General features: G+C 41.9%; 1 protein-coding gene and 1 long non-coding RNA gene across 8 annotated transcripts in view; one reads left to right on the forward strand and one right to left on the reverse strand.

Moving 5' to 3' along the window:
• LOC102150076 (uncharacterized) overlaps positions 1-3,076 on the reverse strand; it is a 67,267-nt gene extending 64,191 nt beyond the window's left edge. For all 5 annotated transcript variants that reach the window (XR_011438240.1, XR_011438243.1, XR_011438244.1 and 2 more), the window contains exon 1: positions 2,936-3,076. This is a non-coding gene — a long non-coding RNA (uncharacterized lncRNA). The remainder of the gene's footprint in view (positions 1-2,935) is intronic.
• Positions 3,077-3,094: 18 nt separating this feature from the next.
• The window catches only part of BPGM (bisphosphoglycerate mutase), a 28,899-nt gene continuing 9,186 nt past the window's right edge, over positions 3,095-22,807 (forward strand). Inside the window, exons 1-2 of one of the 3 annotated variants that reach the window (XM_001500706.7) lie at positions 3,095-3,405; positions 15,054-15,715. In XM_001500706.7, coding sequence (XP_001500756.2) covers positions 15,115-15,715 — 601 coding nt within the window. In that variant the 5' untranslated portion in view covers positions 3,095-3,405; positions 15,054-15,114. Of the gene's footprint in view, positions 3,406-8,965; positions 9,297-13,623; positions 14,389-15,053; positions 15,716-22,807 lie in introns of those variants that run through there. The other 2 variants (XM_005609418.4, XM_014739343.3) reach the window with 2 other exon arrangements.

Raw genomic sequence — 22,807 nt, forward strand, 5'->3', positions numbered from 1 at the left:
ATCACCACAGAAAAACAAGCATTTAAGGAAACGTGTTTTTTTTCCTGAGCAGTAGGGTAGAGGATTTGTAAGAGGGGAAGGTGCCTCTTGATTTTCTCTAAGTTTCCTCCTTTTTTCCCTTATCCTCCACTCTAGAGTTGTTTGTTTGTTTTCCCAGAATTGAGTGGAAAAAAATCAACCTGGCTCTTTTCCAGCCCAGGGATGCTAACATCAAGACCGAGTGGGGAAATTTCACAGAGTTCATCCTTTCCAGTACCAGCGGCTCCCGGCCTTGCCAGGGGATCTGCACTCTCTTTGGCATTCACTTTCTGACAGTTGCCTCTCGAGGTAGCAGCAAGATAACCTGGGAAATTCCTGTCTTATATCCTCTGCAGGAGTTCAGGTCTTGGCTTGAGAGCAGAAAAGGGAGGAAAACACAAGGCCCAGAGTTTCTTGAGTTCTTAAAATAAGAGCACTTACAAGGCAGTTAAGAAACTTTACATTTATCATGGCTGTAATTGTTAAGAATAACTACCATTTATTGAACCCCTTCCATGTGCCAGGTACACACTGCCTTCTCTCATCTGACTTTCACATTGGCCAATTAGATATTATCCCTATTTCACAGATAAAGACACAGGCTGACGTCAAGCAATGTGCCTAAGTTCCCAGTGCTACAAAGTGGCAAGATGTAAGGTGCTTCAGAGATTGCAAAGTATTCCAAAATTGCCTCTGTTATTCTTCACACTGCTCTGTGAGAGGAGGATTCTACGTTTTAACTTGTGAAATTAAGGGACAGATGGCTTTAAAGTCCCTCCTGAGGGTCTACATGGCTGATTTGAAAGAGCATTTCCAGTTTTTGGTTTCAGAGGAGGGGTCCTGTACTTAGTAGGTCAATGGTGGGAGCCAAAGAAGGGCCTATTACACTAGATCATGGGTGACAGATTTTAATTTGACCCTGAAGAAGGTAGGGTGTGGTGGGATGCTAGATACTAGCAGCAAACAACCACATCATGATGTGTCCTAACACTGTCCAGACAAGGAGACAGTCCCGTACATGGGATAGAGGACCAACTAATTCCGGAGTTTGCTGGAAGGCGAGGAAGGGAGCAAATGGCTCTGCCAGGGAAGAAAAAGGCAGAATAGCCTAGGTCAGCTGATAATGTTTTGATGCCTGGTGGGCCAGCTTAACCATACCTGCAAAGACTAGGGGCTCTGTGTAAATAGCTGTGAAATTATTTTCGCCAGGTATGTATGCTATCATGAAGTAGTATTTTATTCAGGTCCTGAATAAGTCAATCTATGACCAATCCTTAAAGTACCATATGTGTTAATATTGACTTTTTGATATGTACACGTAACAGAAAGACAAAAAGACAACATGGCCATAACAATTTACTGCATTTTCACTTATTTGGATGAAAATGGGACTACACCAAAAGCTATCTGAAGTAAAGTAGTGAACTGAGACACTAAGTTATTTTCATTGTATCTATACTGCTTGCTGTAACAGAATTAAATTCCTCACACTTGGTATTAACGTAAGTTAATTTTAAAACTAGTAATATTGATTAAAATAATTATTGCTTTTTGGGGGGGGAGCAGCAAAAGAGAAAGCATTTTCCCAGAATTATGAATTAGCAACCTTGGTTCCAGCTCTGCCCCCAACTAGCTAAGCAATTCTGAATAAATCTCTTACACTTCAGATTCCTCACCTGTACAATGAGATTCTACGCGGCAGGTGATGGCAGGTGACGTTTGATATTCTAACTGTTCTATGGGACAAGCTAGCATTCCACAGGAATCCACAACAACAGTAAAACTAAATCCAATGAGCAGGTGCCCTTAAGCCCAGAGTAAGTATCCCTAAATGGCAAATGCTGTAAGACTCTGACACTCCTGAATGGCTCCCTGTCCTGCAGAGTATGAAGCAGGGAGATTTGATGTTACACTGTAGTAGAAAAGCTTTCCCTTCACTTTGTTTTCATTTATACGGAGAAAAGGAAGAGCAAGCTGGTCCGAGTATAGGATTTGGAAACTGCAATCCTGGGAGTCAAGACGGGAAGCCACCTCTTCCAGTTGCTCTGACTTGAACCCTGATTAATCTTCTGCAAGTTAAATTTTAACTATCACTAGATGGGACCTATCACCTGCTTGGACCTGTCAGGCCTCGGATCTGTGCTCTCCCAGAAGTAAAGGTCTGGTCTTTGAGATCCCAGGAGGAAGTGTTATGCTCTAAGAAGGATAAATGAGATACACAACTAACTACAAACACAGGTCTTAATGAATTCAAGACATAGTGTGTCATACCTGAAAATGTGGAAAGATTATTTTTTCAAATTTATGTTTAATTCTTCTGAAGACCTGCTTGGCAGTCACAAATCTACTGGACCTCTTGTGAGGATGAAATAGGGAAAACTCAAACGAGGATACTAAACACTAAGTAGGACAGCTTCTGGAAATTAAGAAGGGGAATTTCCCATGTGGTCAGGCAAATATACCATTCCTTATCTTTCTGGCCCATCCAGAAGTTCTGACACTTATGCTTCAGTCTTCTGTGGTAGTTCAAGCCTGCTTAACCGCTTATAGGGCCTCGTGCCAGGCTTTGGGTATTTTCATCGGTTACTCTTGTTCAGTAAGCGCGGCCTCCAAATTTATAATCCTCCTCCTCATTCCACTCCATCCTCCCTTCATCTATAAGCCTTTAATGCATTCCATTTATCACTGTTCTTCCCCAACCAAAACAGTGTCAGGGAATTGCCGAAGGGGAATCTCTATAAAAGTACTAAGAGAAAGGGAGGATGAGTTACTGCCCACAAATCGGGTACTTTAAAGGCTTTTGCTTTAATCACGAGTTAAGACGTACAACCACGAGGAAAGCAGGAGCTTTCCTCTGCAAGGACTGCCCACCTTCCTCCCCGGGTTGAAGTTTCCCATGAGTAAAAGAAGGCATCACCTCATCACTTCCAAGATGCCGTCGACACTTCTCTACCTTGGCAGGTACTTCTTTTACGACGTGAAACGCTTTCTAGCATATCCACCAGTGAACAGGTCCCTAGACCTGGGGTTTTTCTACCGCTGGGACAACGCGGCCGGCTTTGTTTTCCTTCTTCCACAGGCCAAAGCCCTCCCACCAGCGTCGAAGCCAGCTCCTCACTGGTCCAGGAGTGTGCTCGTCTCCTCAACGAGCCAATCAGAGACTCACTTTCTACCCCAGGGATTTGGGAAACGGAAAAGACCTCGACCTGTTCCTGGGAGGAGGGTGGGGCCATGAGTGAGTGACAGCTCGACCCTCCAATAAGCAGGGCGTTAGGACCTGCCCCGGGCTAGAAAAGAGCGGCTATGCCAACGGCAGGGATGGGTCCTCGGAGGTGCCGGCCGCTCGGTGGCTCTGAGGAGCGGCAGCTACTGGTGGCCTGTTTGCAGGTGAGTGTTTTATTTTTGAATATCACTGTTGCGAAGGTTTCCATTTTAAAATGATGTGGTGTTTTATTTTGGAGTGCGGGAAGGCCAGTTCTTTGACTGTCCCTGTTCAGTCTTCGGTGAGAATCTGGCGCTCGCTCGTCCGCCCCTCGAGCTCTGACCCTCACTTATCGCCCAGGTCCCTCTCCGCTGCCCTTTCTCAGGGAGTCACAGATCTGTCAGCTGAAAGGAGGACTCCACCGTGATAGTGGTGTCCTGATGGCGAGAATAAATAGGAGTTGAAGGCAGTGATGAACTCATCTCTCCTGGACGTCTGGGCATGGTGTGGCAGAGCCCACAGGAGGGGTCCTGGAGGGACGCTCAGTGTGTTTTCACGGCCATGCCACTATATTCAGGGCGATGGCAGACCTGGCCCTAAAGTCTAAGTGGATAGAAAAAACCTCAATGCCATGGAAGGAGAAAGAGGTGAATATCTGCAGTGGTTTCATGTAGCACTCAAATGTAGAGCTAAATCACAGTGTCTTAGAACCACTAAAAATAAAAAAGTAAGTGTATTTCTCCTCGTTTCAAAGGGATAGGGCTGTGTTACTAGAGAAGGGCAGTGGAAGTGCATAATGGAAGTAAAGTTCAGAGTTAAGTTCGGAAGGATAATTGGTTGTTAGCTAACTTATATAACTCCCATTCCTCTACTGCCTCCCTTCCAAATTATGGGAGATTTATACCTTGTGAGTGGTACTAGAATGTTAACCGACTTTTGGGGAAAAAATCAAATGCTATCTTTCACCAGTAGCTACCAAGTTTTTCTGTAATGAAAGCAGAACACGTCAGTTTGTCTTTTGTTTTAAAACTTTCTCCCCTGAGGCCAGAGACTAGGTTTTATCCATCTTTGAATTCCTGTAGCACCTCGTACATCACACATGCTCCTCAAATGGTAGTGGATTTTACAGAAGCATAATTCAAACAAATGGTGTAGTGGAAGGAACTCTGAGTTGGAATTCAAGACACCTAGGTTTTAGTCTTGAAGCTTTTGCTATTTGTATGATCGTAAACAAATCATTTCAACTCTCTGACTCTTTATTTTTGCGTCTTTAAGGAGCAGATGTTGCATTAGATTATTGCCAAGGCCCCTACCTGTGTTAAAAGTCTGTTTTAAAATAAAGATGATTAGACATTTTCCACCAAAAGTACATAAACTAAATCTCTTTGCAGTGAATTCTGTACCAATCTGTTAGCAGAAAAAAGTTCCCAGCTGCAGGGGTAGTACCTGTTGTTTCGTGTCTATTTTTAAACCAAACCAAACGGATCATTGTAGAAAATGTGGTCATTGTACAGAAGTATAACATGGCAGAAAATGTCATCCTTTATTCCATCACTCAGAGGGAACCACTGTTAGTGTTTGGGTAGATCTTTCATTCTCTCTTCCTCTTTTACCTTCTATGGTTGGTTGAGATGAAGTGGCACATTTCGTTTTAGGTAATGACTGAGGCATCTAAATTCACCCGTACCATCATCTTTGTATGCCTGGTGCCTGGAGGACAGAGAACATGCAAATGTTTGCACTCGTAGGTCTCTTGAACATCCTTGAAATGAAATCTTGTGTGTGGGGATGTTTGTATGAGGAAACAGGACTAAAAGTTTTACTCAACAAAACTCACTGAAACTTGGCCACACATATGGAAAAAACATACTTTATAAAATGTAAATTAAATGTCAGCTACTTCACTTAAAGCATTTGGATTGTAGAGTATTGCTGAGCATTTGGTGTGCTTTCAATATCTTACCATCCTCCCTGCCCCCCCAATACACAAACAACATTTGATTGCGTTCCTCCTACCACTACCTAATTTAACCTTTTTACTTTACCCCTACTCTCATTTTACTTTATTCCCAGCTTTTGCTTCTCCTCATGCCTTCAGCAAGGTAGGGCCACTTTCAGGGGCCTGAGGTCTGTGCCAGTCTTCATATGTTAGTCCAAGTCTGCTCCATTCAACGCAGAATACTTCCCACTCTTTGGTAGGGTGCTTCACCATAATCTCATTTTTAGTCTTCTTACTAGCCCCTTGAGAATAGTGATTTCGTTATGTTCATCTTTATGGATAAGGAACCTGAGGTCCAGAGAATTTAAATAACTCGGACAAGATCACACTGTTAATGAGTAGCAGAGCGGGGACTAATGTCCAGGTTTCTTGACTTCAGAGTTTTGGGATTTGGTGAAAAGAGTTTGTGTTGACAAGAGCTACAACCATAGAGGGGTAAGTAACCAGAGATAGGAAGGAGGTGTTGTGAATGGGTGTTGTCTGCATCTGTGTTGCCATGCAGGCTAGAACAGGCAACATGCCCCAGGCAAGCACATATCTCATTACACATGTATATCTCTTCCCTGTGAATAGGGGTCTACCTGCCATGGTTTGCCACCCTCGTAACAAGTGATGAGTAGAGGCTGTTAGTAGATGTCAAGTTGGACAATGACAGGGTAATAGTGCCTGGAAAACACCTGTGAGTAATAGCATTTGCTCCTGGTAAAGAGGTGTCTTGTACTGTAAATACAAATGGAAAAGTTACTGTAAAGCTTTGGGAACAGTAATAGGTGATGGAACACTAGGCACCTTTAGATACAGTCATGTTTGAACTTTTAATATTGAGCTTGATTTGGGGGAAGGCACATTTGGTTAAGACTAAGGAACTAAGATTCTAAGAATTTCGTTTCCCTTAAGAACTGTTCCCTTTTAGTTTATGGTTAATCTCTCTTTTTCCTATCCTCAAATATCGCCAGCCTATTTTCTATAGAGTTAGATTCCTAATGCAATAGGGGTAAGAATTGTTCAAAGCTTTGCAGTGAGGATTTGGACCAAGGAAAACATCTGAGCAGTCTAGGGGAGCATTTGAATATTTAAGAGTAAGCTTTGGATCAAAGCGTCTCTGGCTCTGTATCCCTTATTTTATATTACTTCAACATTATGTCACTGAGCGCTTTTCTTACTCAGTTTTTGGGAACAGAAAACTACGTTTTTAGGCTGGTCTTTATCGTATAGTTTTCCCCACCTGTTCATGAGTTGTCACACTAGAGTATTAGACATTATTACTTTTAAACACCTGAGGAAGGGAGGAAGCAATGTCCGAGGAGGATTAGTTTGGAAGACAGGATGAGCCTCAGTTATGGTGGGAGGGAGAAAGTCATGTGAAATTATATGGTTTAATGAGGGGCAGGGGTAGGAGGCAGCAGCAAGATTGTTATGCTCCATCTTTTGAAACTACCTAGAGATTCTGGAAGTATTGTAAAAGTAACCTCAGTAAATGCAGTGCTTTGCATATGCACCAGTCCCCTATCTGCCTATCCTCTCCATCCTGCCTTGTCAAAAGGATGCTAATCTTGAAACATGACTTCAAATTCATGGTGCCATTTATGAAAACAATATTTTTTGCTCTATAGTCAACTTACATGGAATTTCTATACATACTTATAGTGAAAGGTCTTTGAAAATATGTGTCACATGCAACGTGTGTGTCCTTTGAATCACCTGTTTCTTTATTGCCAAGGCAAGTGCATAGCAGCTATTCCTGAGCAGGTAAACAGTCACCTAAGTGTGAAGCACAGTGACAGTTTATGAAGATGTCTAATAGAGGTAAAGCATGTCAAACTGAGAGATTATATTTTTGAAGTTGGTTAACAAGATGAATAAGTTTTTTCCTCCAGGTCTATGTTGAACCCGTTATTAAATAATTCAATTAAGTAAAAGTAAACTACTCAGACTGATTTAAATGCGCTATTATCTTCTGTGAAAGATAAAAAGTTAAGAAGGGCACCGCTTGGCAAAAGCCATGCTATGGTAGGTGTCCCACATATAAGGAAGAGGAAGATGGGCATGGATGTTAGCTCAGGGCCAGTCTGCCTCAGCAAAAAGAGGAGGATTAGCAGTAGTTAGCTCAGGGCTAATCTTCCTCAAAAAAAAAAAGTTATGAATGGGATTCCATTACTTAAGGTACTTGCAGTTCTGGCCAAGAATAAAATCAGGTGATTTAATAATCTCGAGATTATCCCATGACAGAATGCTTAAAGGTTCAAAATGCTGATGTGGTTAGTAGATCTGACTGTGGTATCAAGCTAGAGCAGAGATTGGCAAACTAAGGCTTTCTAGCCCACTACCTGTTTTTGTACAGCCCACAAGCTGTGAATAGTTTTTACATTTTTAAATGGTTCAAATAAACCAAAGAATAACACTATTTCGTGTACCTGAAAATTTTGTGAAATTCTAATTTCAGCATCCATACATAAAGTTTTATTGGAACACAGCCTCATATATTCATTTACGTGTTGTCTCTGGCTGCTGTCAGCTAGAATGGCAGAATTGAGTAATTCAGCAGAGAACATATAGCCCACAAAGCCTAAGGAGTTAACTATTTGGCCTTTTACAGAAAAAGTTGCCAACACCTGAGCTAAGCTGTAGTGTCTCTCACATTCAACTCCATCCCATTTCAACAGCCATTATCCTGGTCCAGGTCTTCGTTATATGTTACCAGAATTATTGCAAAACCTCACAAGTATTCATATCTCTGGTTTTTCGCATCTCTCTCTATATTTAAAAGTGCTGCTTGATCCTGCTAAAATACAAGTTATTAAACCTGTAGTGATGTCTCAGTATTTATAGGACAACCTACATTCTTTGGCACAAGGTCCTTGTAAGCCACTATTCAGTCTTATCTTTCTAGGCTAGTCTCCTCCTACTTCCTTATTTTACCTTATACTTAGAGTGATCATGTAATTTTCCAAATGGGACACTTAAGTGTGAAAGGGGCCTTATAATAATTATGTTGGGGAAGTTGGCCTAAAGCAAGACCATTCTAGGTAAACCAGGATGTATGGTGACCCTACCCATACTACAGCCAGTTTGAATGGGTCACCATTCTCCATATGCAATTGTTTCCTTAGGGTGGAATTCCTTTTCCTTTGTCTATAAGCCTAAATATTAAACATCTTTCCAGATTTGGCTTAAATAGTGCCATGTCCGTGAAGCATTACTGAGAAATAATGTCTCTTTTCCACCTCCCTTATGAATGAAGGGTTTACTGTCTGCTTTAGTGATACACACACACACATCCTCTTTCCTCCACCAGTGCCTTGAAGACATAATCCATGTTGGATTCTGTATTCCTCACAGGCCTAGCATTGTGCCATGTGCAAATGGGTTTGCAGCACATGTTGGAAGAATGAATTAATTGACCAGACCGGGGAGACTGATGAATATTTGGGGTTGTCAGTTTATAAATCATCCATTTTTATGTGATTAAATTAGTGAGAAAAGTTGGGTTTCCAAGGACTGAGGATAGAGCCTTGGGTGTCAGTGTGGCAGTGTAGCAGAGTGGTTCAAGGCATAAGTATAGGCTTTGAACCCTCATGGGGTCCAGCCTGCCTGAGATTGAACTCCAGCTCTGCCTGTTACAGTCTGCGTTACCTTGGGCCGGTTGACCTCTCCTAAGTTTCTACATCTATAAAATGGGGGTAAGCATAGTACCTCCTCCATAGAATGCTGGCTGAGAATCCAAACGGTCCCAGTACATGGTGAGCATTCCATGAATGCTGGCTGCTGTGACATCATAGTATTCTTGGCAGGAAAAATAAAGACCCAAGACCAGGACATTACACTAGAAGAGCTGGGGGAGATGTGGCACTGAAGTCTGAGAAGAATCATTTTCCCTGGCTTGAAGCAGTCTGCATCAGAGGGGTCAAAGCAGTGTGAATCCTGAGAGATGTCTCCACTTAGTAAGAAATAACTAATCAGCAGTCTGTTGAGAGACCATTTCAGTGGAGCGGGCAAGGCTCAAGTTAGGGGTGAGGAACTGCAAAGGTAATGGCCAGAAGGAAGGAGAAACAGGAAGATGAGACAGTCATATACAAGGTACATTGGTGTAGGAAACTTTTTCTTTGAGTCATACTATACTTTAAAAAGGAAGAAACTCTAGGGTATAATTCAGTGACATATGTGGCCTTTTTTTTGGTATGAAGTCAATAATTGACTAAAATTAGTGCTAATTCAAGTGCCAGTAACCCTTGCTGAGGGATAAAGGAGGAGCCTTAAGGACCAACTCAAGGGCGATGAGCTGTACCAAAAACAGCACCAAAAACCTTGATTTTTAAAAAAGAATAGTTTTTAATTTGAGGGTGGGGACTACGTATTATCAGTATGGTGCCTCTTTATAAGCTGGGGTGACTGTTGCGCATCTTGACTTGGGACCTGAGGTTTTTCTCAGGGGCCATCGGGAGCTGAGCCCTCCTTTGTACTCACCTTGTTCGTATGTGTTTGTGAAATGGCTGCCCGGGTTTGGCCAGACAAGTCGTGACTGGAGATGCTCCTGTGAAGTGAAGCCAAGTGAGCCTACATCCTCAGACCAGGACTCTGAGGTCCTCAGCGGTGAGGTGGGAAGAGCACAGGGGTCGGAGGCAGAAGACCCGGGCTGCAGCTCCCGTTTGCCACTTAGAGGCTGCGTGTGTTTGAACAAGTGAATCGAAGTCTCTCTTTTCTTTGTAGAGATTATGGCCCTTTATGAACGTAGCAAACTGTAAAGCGTACAAAAATATAATGGGTGATTATTCTTGGCTCTGGCTTTGCCATTAAATAACCCTGGGAGTCTTGATTTAAAGCCTTCTAACATCTTGGGCCTGCCAGCTGACTGTTTTTACTTTGACAGTTGCCACTGAACCTGTAAAGTCTTAGCTCATTAGCACAGTTTAATCATTTTTGTCTAACTGACTTGGATTCAGTCAACACACCTACTCAGTACCTCGTCCGTGTCGAGTGTCATGCTAGGTTCTAGAGATAAGGCAGTAAGACAGACCAGCTGTGATGCACCTTACAGTCTAACAGGGCACATTGAATAAGTAAGCTGTCACAAGTGACCCATCACAAGTGCACCCAATGTTGCAAAGCAGGGTGCTCCGAGAGTGTCTCCCAGGCAGGCCTGGCCACTTCCCAGTGGGTGAGAAGGAAGGCGGAGAAGTCTGCTTAGAGCAGAGGTTCTCTAAGCATGGTCCTTAAACCAGCAGCATCAGCATCTCCTGGGAGCTTGTTAGAAATGCAAATTCCCAGGCTTCCCCAGACCTGCTCAGTCAGGCTCTAAGTGGAGCCCAGCAATCTGTTTTAACCAGTTCTCTTGGTGATTCTAATACCCATTAGAGTTTGGGAACCACTGGCCCAGAAGAAATACGTTTAAGCTAAGTTCTCAACCTTTGCTGTTCAATAAGGTCACCACTGGTCATATATGGCTGTTGAGCCCTTGAAATATGGCTAGTCCAAATGGAGATGTGCTTTAAGTATAAAATACACACCAGGTTTCAAAGACTTACTATGAAAAAAATAATGTAAAATATTTTATTAAGAATTTTATATAGATCATATGTTGGAATGATAATATATTGAACCTAGAGGGATAAATAAAATATATTATTAAAGTTAATTTCTTCTATTGCTTTTTGCTTTTATTTTTTTGAGGAAGATTAGCCCTGAGCTAACATCTGCTGCCAATCCTCCGTTTTCTTTTTTGCTCAGGAAGATTGGCCCTGAGCTAACGTCTGTGTCCATCTTCCTCTACTTTATATGTGGGGCACCTGTGACAGCATGGCTTGATAAGCAGTGTGCAGGTCCATGCCCAGGATCCAAACCAGCAAATCCTGGGCTGCTGAAGCAGAGCATGGGAACTTAACAACTGCACCACTGGGCTGGCCCCTTTTTACTTTTTAATAGGGCTTGTAGAAAATTTAAAATTACGCATGTGGCTTGCATTATATTTTGATTTGGCACAGCTGATCTAAAGGATGACTAGAGGTTCCCTAAAGGAGGGCAGGACTGAAGGGACTGTGGAGGGGAGTGGGGGATGGGCAAGGGGTCTTTGGATATAGTATGTGCAGAGGTCCTGAGGCAAGAGAGACCATGACCGCTCAAGGAGATAAAAGATAAACCAAAGCCTTGCAGATCCTATTAAGGATTTTGGACTTTATCCTAAGATCAATAGGAAGTAACTGAGGGTTTTAAATAGGGTGCTCAGTTTTTAGGAAGTTTGTGACTAATAAATGAGGAGAGTGCTACAGCTGAATATAGCAAGACTCTCAGAATCAAAACTTGTCCACTTCCCGTGGTGGGGGTGGAGGCATTTGGTCAGGAAGTACCATTGAGAAGTAGGAGGACCCTGCCCTGGAATATGAGGCGTGAACACCACCCACTAAAGAGACACCTGGGAGAGGTCGGGTCAGTTCGTTTTCAGCTGGGTTAAAGCTCAGACTGGCGGAAGCATTCCAGGAAGAGTCCGAAGTTGAACAGGAGTTTGATTACAGAGCTGAACTCTGCAGGGCACTGGCAAAGGGTTGGTGAAGAAGGGTCAGGGACATGGAAGCCCAGCACATTTGGGGATTAGCAGGTCTGTCCTTTGAAAGAGTGTGCTGGACAAATAACAGAGCAAAGCTGGGATCCGAGCCTGGAGGCTTGCGACCTGACCGCCTCCTCATTCATCTGTGGCCTGGAGATTCCCCCTGAAGTCACAGGTCACACGCTAGCAGACTCAGCTTAGCCTGCAGACATGTTTTGTTTAGCTCATATTTAAAAAATGAACTCAAATTAGTCGCCAGTATTTATATCAAATATCATATAAAAATGTGCATTTCCAGTGATTTTGGAAATTGGAAGGTTTAGGAACCCCACTTCCTCAGTGTCCCTGGGAAATGGGATGGAACTAAGTAACAGCTACTCCTTTTACTTTTTATATCAACTTTTAGAAGCTGAAATGATCATTTTTATTTAAAAATAAAAGAGACTTATTTACTCTAAAAACAAAATAGAATCCATGGGTTCTGTATGGTCTGACTCTAAGTCTTGCATTCTTTCCAGTCTTTGGTTCCAGCAGTACTATCTTCTCTTTGTTCTTCAGAAAAGTTCTAGAATGGTTCTCTTAGTTCACTGAGACCAGGTTATACAAAAGCTTCATCCATTTACGCAAGAGTTGTGTCTATCAGAGAGGCATGTCTGTTCCATGCAGTTCAATACTGGTCCCACCACCCCCATAGTCCATCGTCACTGCTCTTCACACACCTGTCTGGCGATCGGGACATGTGAGTTTGCAGCCCCTGCCTTAAACTTTAAATGAAACTGACTACAGTGTTGTCTGTTTATTGGTAAACACTTGGTATACCAGCTCCCACGATGATTAAAATCTTAAAAATTGCAAACTTTAAACCTCAGCAGCTCCTTTGTCAATATTCAGCAGCTAATATGGGAAAAGTCCGTTGATGGCACTGAGGAGGAGAGAGGGAGTGGCTTTTTGTCCACCTGAGACAGATACACTGGTTTGGTACCTTATCCTGTGTTTACCCCTATCCACCAGAGTAAGGGAAGGCTGTGTATCTGCGTAGTTTTTGTGGCTGTAAATACTATCCCTCTGCTCCGGTATTTATATTTTGAGGGGCAAAAACAGAGAAATGGTTTCATTTCATAAAGTAAAGAAATATGGCAGATTAAAATACTGCAAAGCTTGGTGCTAGGTGCGTGAGTATTCATGTTATTGCTACATTTTTTTGTTCCCCTCAATATAGTTCATAATCAGAAGATGATGGAGAAGTGTCCCTGCCTACAAAATTTGTCCATCACACCCTTCTTCATTTGAAGGGAAAATAGCTTCATTAGCCTATGGAGGCTTCTTGCTTGACAAGACCAGCTAAGGGTTGAGGTAGAGGAACAGCTGATAGCTTCTCTTCTCTCCATCCCCTCCTCCACCACCACCACCAAAATGAAACAATAAATGGTTACCACGGGCTAGATCCAGTTTTTATTGGGCATGAAAGTCCTACTACTTCGTGGATTGAGGCACTTTAAAGAAACAATATAAAAATATCTTCCTTTTGCATATTAAACACACACACAGTCTCTCTCATCCATGAATTCCTTATTTGGTCTCTACCGGCACCTTAGAAGGAGTTTGTTCAAGTGAGGGGCCCTGAAGCTTGAGCTTCTTTAGTTCATAATTATTCTGCTCTTGGCACTAGTCATCACCTAGCAAAACACTGCCCAGACGCCTTTCATCCCATCCTCTGTTCTTCTGCCACCCCTACGCCCCCCCTGGGCTGAGGGTAGAGGCATTGCTCTCCCTCTGGAAGTTTTCTGCTCTCTGAGATGCTGTCACCTGAGCCCTGAGCCCTGGGCTCTTCCCGTGACCTGAGGCTTTCCTGCCTCCTGTGCACTCAAGTTTCAAACCTGATGCTGGAGGAGAAAGAGCAACCGTCAGCCTGACTGCTGTAGCCTTTCAACCACTTGCAGATCACCTCAGTCAGCCTCCTGCCGCTGGTCCTCTGCCTTCCACTGAAATATGAAGCCTTACTTTAAAAACTTTTCTCCCTTCAGAATCTCTGGGAATTACTAAAGAAAGGAAGAAACTAGATCTAGATTCCAATTTCCTTTGTCACTGTTATATAACTATGGATGAATGGCAGTTTAAGTGGGACAGAAAGTCTCCAGTTAGTGGAAGTTGCCAGGAATGGCGGCAGATCAGGCCCGGTGTTCCTATAATCTCTGCTCCCCAGTGGGGAAGACACTGGGGTGGAGGTGGAGAGCGCTGGGCACGTGAACCGAGCAGCATTGAACAGTGTAGATATGTCCACTGCAGGAGAGGGCTGGCAGGCTGATGCAGCCAGGGCAGCGCATGCTCCAGTGGACAGAGTGGGCCCAGCACCTTAACCCAGGGAGTTCAGAAGCACTTCAGGGTGGCCTGTCCCACTTTACTAGATTCTTCTCCCACTGACATGTGGCTGGTGTGTAGGATGGCTGGAGGCTTGAGAGGAGAAGACGGGGCCTCCTTATCAGTGCACTTCCTCTCACTCCTGCAGGCCTGCTCCTGTTGATCTGCTTCTACAGGCAGCATCTCTCAGCTGCTTGCACTTGATAGCTTGTTTTGCATCTGGATTTATTCCTGCCGAAAGTTCTATCTTGAGGCAGGTGAGAGGTTAGTTAGGTGAGTACCATATTTGACATTGATGTCGCTTTAAATCACTTTTAATGTCGTTTGAATGTTGAACCTCAGATCTGCTTGTCTGTGGATTAGCCTGTGGCATTGAAGAGCTAGTTGCCACCAGTCAGTGGTTTACATGTCAGGTATTTGTGGTGGTTCATTGAATTCACATGTTTAATAACTTGTGTAGTAATATTTCTGTGGTAAATATTTCTGTTTCTGCCAGAGGAAAAACGAAGTGAGAAGGGTGCCTTCAATCTAGAGTCAGCTACTAGGAGCTGGGAGTTCCTAGCTACTTATCATCCTTTTAGACGTCTACAACTCATTCTATTAAATCCTCACTTCTGTAAGCGCAACCTGCCTTTCTATCTGGCGGAAATGCAGCATGCCATTAGAATGAAGTGTTCTGTTATTTTTACGTCGTATAATTAACACACTATCCAGCCATCAGAAAATTTACGTCAACTAGGTTCCCTGTAATTAATTATCTGCAGAATATGCCTGTATGTGCCATAGTGTAGGAGTTGCCGGATGTTTGATGTCAAAACTGTTCAAAGGATTATTCCAGTTTATTTTAGAAACTGGCTGCTGTAAAGTTGTGTTTCCATTCCCAAGTAGTTAGTTGAATGAAGAATATAATTTGTGCTTTTTGTTTCTTCTCTTTATAGGTGTACTGCTGTCACTAAACACGGGCCCATTTGAAAGCACTAGGGAAGCTCAGCCATCAGTATGTCCAAGTACAAACTGATTATGTTAAGACATGGCGAGGGTGCTTGGAATAAAGAGAATCGTTTTTGTAGCTGGGTGGATCAGAAACTTAACAGTGAAGGACTGGAGGAAGCTCGGAACTGTGGGAAGCAGCTCAAAGCTCTAAACTTTGAGTTTGATCTTGTATTCACATCTGTCCTCAATCGGTCCATCCACACAGCCTGGCTAATCCTAGAAGAACTGGGGCAGGAGTGGGTTCCTGTGGAAAGCAACTGGCGTCTAAATGAGCGTCACTATGGAGGCTTGATCGGTCTCAACAGGGAGCAGATGGCTTTGAATCACGGTGAAGAACAAGTGAGGGTCTGGAGAAGAAGCTACAATGTGACCCCGCCTCCCATTGACGAGTCTCATCCTCACTACCACGAAATCTACAGTGACCGGAGGTATAAAGTGTGCGACGTACCTGTGGCTGAACTGCCACGGTCTGAAAGCTTAAAGGATGTTCTAGAGAGACTCCTTCCTTTTTGGAATGAGAGGATTGCTCCTGAAGTATTAAAGGGCAAGACCATTCTGATATCTGCTCATGGAAACAGCAGTAGGGCACTCCTGAAACATCTGGAAGGTACCATCTTTCTGCTGCTACTTATTAGAAGTTGCTAAGTGTTATAGTTGGGCCTTAATCTAGAAAGGATATGATTTCGAAGCTACTAATGCACAATTTACATAATAGACTTTCCTTCTCTATTCCTTTTTGTCACTTCAGTCTTTTAAGAAGCATTTTGTTCTATAAATCAAAACTCCTGGGCGTTTTCATTCATATTATCTGAGACAGAGATTCTCAGACTTTAGCAAGCATCAGAATCACCTGGAGGGAGAGCTGGTCCACCACAGATTGCTGGCCCTGACCTCGGAGTTTCTGAGTCAGTGGGCCTGGGTTCGGCCTGAGAGTTTGCATTTCTGAGAAGTTTTCAGGTGATGCTGATACCGCTGCTTGGAGTTCGCCACTTTGAGAACCACTGATCTAAAAGATTCTGTGGCTTTTGCTGTAGTAAGATGAAAGAAGGCTAAAGAGGGAAGAGATTTCTGTAGGAATGGGATTCAAATTAAGTTTATTTATGTGAGACTTTCAAGATAAATAAAATGATCTAGACTTCAGTTTTGCTCACGTTCTCCCAACTTTACACAATTATTGCCATGTTTTCAGACCTAAGTTTCCTGAACATTTCCCTTGTTCCAGTCCACTCTTTCCAGACCTGCCTTAGTCATTGGGAGAAAGTTAGAGGAAGGAAAATAAAAGGATGGCTTATTGGAGATAATCGGTAGCCTCAATTTTATTTTAACTACTTGATGTTGTGTTCTAGCTGTATTCTAAAATGTACTGTATTGTTACCTTCCTCTTAAATAACGTGAACTAAATGAACTCTTTTGAGGACTCAAGCTTACCAGTTTTGGGCGTCAGTGATAGCACTGTGACACCTTCTGGGGATTTCTCGTTCCCCTTTCTTCCTTCACTAAACAATCCCAGACGATTGTGCTTTTTGAATGACCTGCTGTGTCTGGTGTTTTCCTGTCTATTGTCACTGTCAGCAGTTAGCTCGCTGGTATTAGAGTGTATTTCTCCAACATTCCTTTTCCATTCTGCTTTGCTTTTCTATCTGAGGCTGTGAAAAATGAAAAGGTTGACACTGTAAGTGAAAATAGTTTATTGGTAACAACAAAATGAAGTGATCTTTATGAGATTTTATTGTAAACTTTTTAGCATGTGTTTTTTGCCCCTAGTTTTTATAACATGGCCAAGAGCCAAATCATTACTAATATGCCTGCATCCATTAGCTGTGCAGAGATCTAAAATCTAGAGACTTCATTTCCTATTAAAAACTTTGTTGACTAGACAGAGCGCTCGATCTGTTTGTGTGTGTGTGGGTGTATCGTATTTACTCAACTACATAAAAGGTTCTATTCTTCTTTGTTCAGAATAGTCAGATATTTGATTAAATGATATACAACTTGATCATTATTGGACCATAGTGCTTTATTGTTTGAAGAAAGTTGAGGGTCCTCTTAGGACAACAACAAAGTGAAATTCAGAATTTCCAAGCTTATGCTGGAAGACGTATTCCATCTCACCATGCCAATTCCTTTCTCCAGAGGTGGGACATAGACCTCTTTGTGGCCAGCCTCTCTTCTCTAAAGAAAATGCCATAATTTCCTTCAGGATCCTCTTTTCTTCCCCATCTCAGCTAGGAAATCCTCCTTTTAAAGACAGTTTCCTGCTGTTTAGTACCATTTACTCCTCATCTATCTTCCGTTTAGATCTCTAGGATTATTCTGCATCCCCAACCACAGCTCATTCTAGATACCCCCTCCTATTAGTGCGTTGAAAATTTAACTATTTGTTGTTTTTTTTAAGGAAATAGGAAAATTTAACAGCTGGTAAAGAAGACTGTCACTATGGTGAGGATGGAGGGAGAAAGGGAGAATTACCTGTGGAGGGTGAGGTTACATATAGAAAAGCTTACTTTCTATATTTGAGGGAGGTTTTGAACTATCAATTTATCAAAAAAGCAATCAAATGGTATAGCTGCTTTGGAAAACAGTCTGGCGGCTCCTCAATGGGTTAAACGTAGAGTTACCATATGATCTAGTAATTCCACTCTTAGGTGTGTGCCTGTGTTAGTTTCCTAGTGCTATTGTAACAAAGTACCAAAAACTGAATGAATTAAAATAGCAGATACTAATTTTCTCACGATTCTGGAGGCTAGAAATCCTTAATCAAGCTGATGGCAGGATCATGCTTTCTCTAATGGCTCTAGGAGAGAATCCTTTCTTTCCTTGTCTAGCTTGTGGTGTTGGTTGGAAATATTTGGTGTTCCTTGGTTTTCAGATGCATCACTGAAACCTTCCATCTTCACTTGGTGTTCTTTCTGCGTGTGTCTGTGTTTCTCATCCAAATTTCCTCTTTTTATAAGGACACCAATGGTATTGGATTAGGGCCTACCCCAATGACCTCATTTTAACTTGGTTACCTCTATCAAGAGCTTATTTCAAAAGAAGGTCACCTTCTGAGGTATAGGATATTAGGACTTCAACATGTCCTTTCAGCGGGGAGCAGAGTTCAACCCATTATAATACCTGAGAGAAATGAAAACATATGTACACAAAAACTGGTACACAAACTTTCATAGCACTATTATCCACAATAGCCAAATGTGGAAGCAATACAAGTGCCTACCAACTAATGAATGGATAAATTAAAAGTGATACAGCCATACAGTGGAATATTATCCAGCAATAGAAAAAAAGGAAATACTGATCCATGCTACATATGAATGAATCTTGAAACGTTGTATGTGGAAGAAGCTAGTCACAAAGGATTATATGTTGTAGGATTCCACTTACATGAAATGTCCAGAATAGGCAAATCTATAGAAATGGAAATTAGATTATTTGTTTCCTAAGCTGAGGTGGAGGTGGAGGAGGGGATGAAATGATGAATGACTGCTAATAGGTACAGGGTTTCTTGTTGGGGTGGTGAAAATGTTCTAAAATTGGTTCTGGTGATCGTTGCGCAACTCTGGAGATACTAAAAGCCATTGAATTGTATACTTTAAGTGAGTCACTTGTATGATATGTGACTTATTTCATTCAAGCTGCAAAAATAATTTAATCAACAGAATTGAAAGATTAAAGGGTTTGGCATTGGCCTGGAAAACAATAGTTTAGGGCAAATATATGGAAGTGATAAAGTAGAAATCCATGGATGTGGAGTATAGAATAAGGAGAAAAATTAAAATACAGCTTTGACTCCTGGCGCAGAAATGGGTTTACAGGGATCGCTGAAAGTTAGCCGACATTTGTCCTCAGGCTTCATTTAACCTTTTTCCTGAAGGCCTTTCTTTTTGAGCAGGGTTAGCCCTGAGCTAACATCCGCTGCCAATCCTCCTCTTTTTTTGCTGAGGAAGAGTGGCTCTGAACTAACATCCGTGCCCATCTTCCTCTACTTTATATATGGGATGCCTGCCACAGCATGGCTTTGCCAAGTGGTGCCATGTCTGCACCCGGGATCCAATCCAGTGAATCCCAGGCCACTGAAGCGGAGTGTGCGAACTCAACCCCTGTGCCACCGGGCCGAACCCTGAAGGCCTTTTTTTTAAGTTGAGTGTATGGAACTAAATTGCCTTTCAGAGATGAATGAAACTGAAGCAACCTTAAATTATAATTCCTATCCCTGTCACTATAAACAGGCTTTATAGAAAATATTTTTATTTTCGGGATAATTGATTTAAAATAGTGGTGTCCATGCCGGAAATAATTGATTTAAAATAGTGGTGTCCATGCTGGAAGAGGTAAATTGTACAAAGAGGCTCAAGTAGGAAGTATGTGAAAGTAGGTGAGTCTAGGGCTGGCAGCTGTCTGCAGCAGAGGAGAAGGGAGGTGTATATGGTGGAGATGGGGAATGGAAATGGTAAGGTTGGTGACCAGGGAGGATGGCAGACATCCGGGGGAAAAAATTGGTCGAAAACACAAAATATGCCATGAGACAAAAGCCCAAAGCCAGGGACACAAATGGAGTGGATATGAGGATTGAGATTTGTCCTTAGGAAGACATAAGGGTGGTTTAAAATCTTGGGTATAACAACTTTGTCCCTTTTCTGGTACTATTGTTAAGATTGATGGAGTTCTTTGATGTTGCTCTGACTCCCTATAGGGACTTACTCCCACTCCTGACATGGAAAAAATTATTTCATGTGCATGAAATAGACTGGACTAGATTTTAGGCTCACTTCATCAATTAGTTATCATCTCTTGTTTTAGGAGTCCTCTAAATGCCAGTCTCCACTGATGATTTCTCTTACAGTGTGTATTGAAAAATAAGATCTAAGTAGTCTGTGTCACAGCTGTGAGAATTAAGCATAAGTGGTTTTCCCAAGATCAGAAGAAATAGCATATGTTATTTCTTCCATGTCATTCCTGTTAATTTAGTGAGATTTCAGCCCTTTTAAAATGTATTCTAGATGTACGGGCTTGCTGGTATAGGAATACCAACATTAGCCCTCGTATCTTGCATGTCTGTCTTTGAAGAGCTCAAGTTACAGGACTTCATGTGGTACTTGATAAATCCCCAGCCTGAAAGAAAACATTCCATTGAATTTGGATGCTAACTTTTCAAGACTTCAAAAATTAAGTAATCCCCCTTACTTTAGGGGAAAAATATAGATTTTTATCTTGTAGAAAGGACTACTTTCCAATTTATTTGTGCATGTGTGTTTATTGTGTTAAAAAACATAATAAAATTTGCCATCTTAATTGCCAATTTATTTTTACTGTAAAGTTATATGACCATTCACCACCGTTTTCTGGTTAATACCTATTATCTCAGTGCAATTATTAATAGCAACTCCTTTCACTTTCAGAAGTGCCCCAACGTGGATGATAAATTAAATGGTCACCTTACTATAAAGATGTTAGCTTTCACCAGTGTTAAGAATGAATCCTTGAAATGGGTGTGACTGGATTCCCTATTTCCTATAAAGACAAAAGTTCCGAAATTCTTTGCATTGATTAAATCAAAAAGTAAAAATGGTTGTGGTTGTAGATTCCTCTGATTCCTAGTCATGCTTTCTAGATATGTTTATATAAAATTCTCTCCTGTAAAACAGAATCTTTATGGAACTGGGGCAGTTTTCCCCTATATCGTCCTTAAACTACTTGACAGACTTAAAGCACTTTACCTTCTGCTAGGGAGGAGTGTGGTAACTGATAGAATCAATGACAGCATACCATTGTATCATACAAAGACTTCTTTATTGTTTAAAGACCGTAACTGTAGGGTGGGAAGAATGATGACCCAGTCAAATAACTAATTAGAATATTGGTCTACCCTGAAATCTCGATATGCCTTAAGCTGTGTCTGCTAAGAGTACACTAGTGTTACTCGTCTACCCTGGATGGCATATACCATATAACATTAAGATGTTATTTTGTTTCTCCTCTGTTTGGTGCTATCACTGTACCCTAAGGGCAGTCAAATCCCGTGCAACACTTCTTCCATTTCTGGCAAAGACAGGTGCTGTTGAAAGAAAATGGAACCCAGACAGACCTCACATGACTTAGCCATCGTCATGATAATTAGTTGGAGTCGTGAACGCCACCCAAATCCAGTTCACTGAGTCTCCACACACAATTACCACCTGGGCTTTTTTGTTTTACATTTTTACGGAAAGTAGCCCTTCTCCTGATCTATTCTTTGTTTGGAATACTATATTATAAGAAACTGAGTCTAGCATCCTTGGCAGGTAAACCATAAAAAGGTAATTTGATGCTACTAATTGAGCCTGAAATTTTTACTGCTGTTACCCTAAAACTGTGGTCTGGAATGGCGTTCCCTAGTATACCTGTACAAGGTGGTCCTTTTCTGAGTGCATACTGTGTATCATGCGCAGTTCTAAGCATTTTACAGACCTGTCTTGCTTGATGTAGGCTCCGAACTCAGTGGAAAGCTATAGTTCAATACTGTGTTTTACTCTGTTGTTTAGTCTAGTATCCAGGTCGTATTTTCTATTTCATGTATCAATTATTGATCGCTAAGCTGTTTTGCATAAAGAAACTGCTCTAGTAAAAAGGAGCAAACTTTTGATACACCCAACATCACGAATGAATCTCAACTGCCTTATGCTAAGTGAAAGAAACTGGGCTCAAAAAGCAAAGTACTGTAAATTCCTATGTGAAAGTCCTAACTCCTAGTACCTCAGAATGTGACTGTATTTAGAGATAAGACCTTTAAAGAGGTAATTAAGGTAAAATGAACCATTAAGGTGGCCCTAACCCAACAGGACTGGTGTCCTTATAAGAAGAGCAAATTTGGACACAGGCACATGCAGAGGGAAGACCGTGTGAAGACCCAGGGTGGTGAGAGGATCTACATGCCAAGGAGAGAGGGCTCATAAAAAAGCCAACTCCTCGATGTCCCCAGAATTGTGAAAAAATAAATTTCTGTGATTACAAAAAAAAAAAAAGCCAAAAAAAACCACACCACCCACTAAGCATTGTATGAGTCCGTTTATATGCCATTCAGGAAAAGGTAGTTCTAGAATTAGCTTGTCACTTAGTAGAATTAAGTGACACTTGCTACATACACCTACCCATGCCTTTGAAAACTAACCTGGGGGGCATCGTTATGCTTTCTGGAGACTCCAGGAGCTATTGGTACTGACTTAATTTAGCGATTAAAGCATGATCAGCATAGGGAATTACCTTTCAAAGTCCTTTTCCATAAGACGTTATGTGTAATCTGCTCAAGTTCTGTACTCAGAGGTTATGAGCGCCTCCAGTAAAGGTTTTTCTGTCCCTGAACTATTTCTGTTCATTTGCCACCAGATTCTAAATTCTCTTTTTAATTGGGTCTTCCATCTGTTCTTTTTCCCTCTCCAACCACCTAGTCTGGAAGTAGATCGACAAGGACGTCCTGGAGTCAACGCAGGAGAGCAGTTCAGGGGGAGGGAAGTGTTTCTGATCCGGAGGTAGGTTTAGCACAGGAACCGTGCGTCAGTGGCTAGGACAGGCCTCTACCCTGTCAAATTACTTATTTATATAATGTCTCTGCTCTTAAATTGTATATAATTTTGGGATTGCTTTACTTTTAACTTGATAGTAGTTCTTATTACTTTCAGAAGAAGGACTTGACCCAGACGTGTGAAAAATTATAGAATAAGAA

Source organism: Equus caballus, chromosome 4, assembly GCF_041296265.1.
Source record: "Equus caballus isolate H_3958 breed thoroughbred chromosome 4, TB-T2T, whole genome shotgun sequence".
NCBI classification, from domain to species: Eukaryota; Metazoa; Chordata; class Mammalia; order Perissodactyla; family Equidae; genus Equus; species Equus caballus.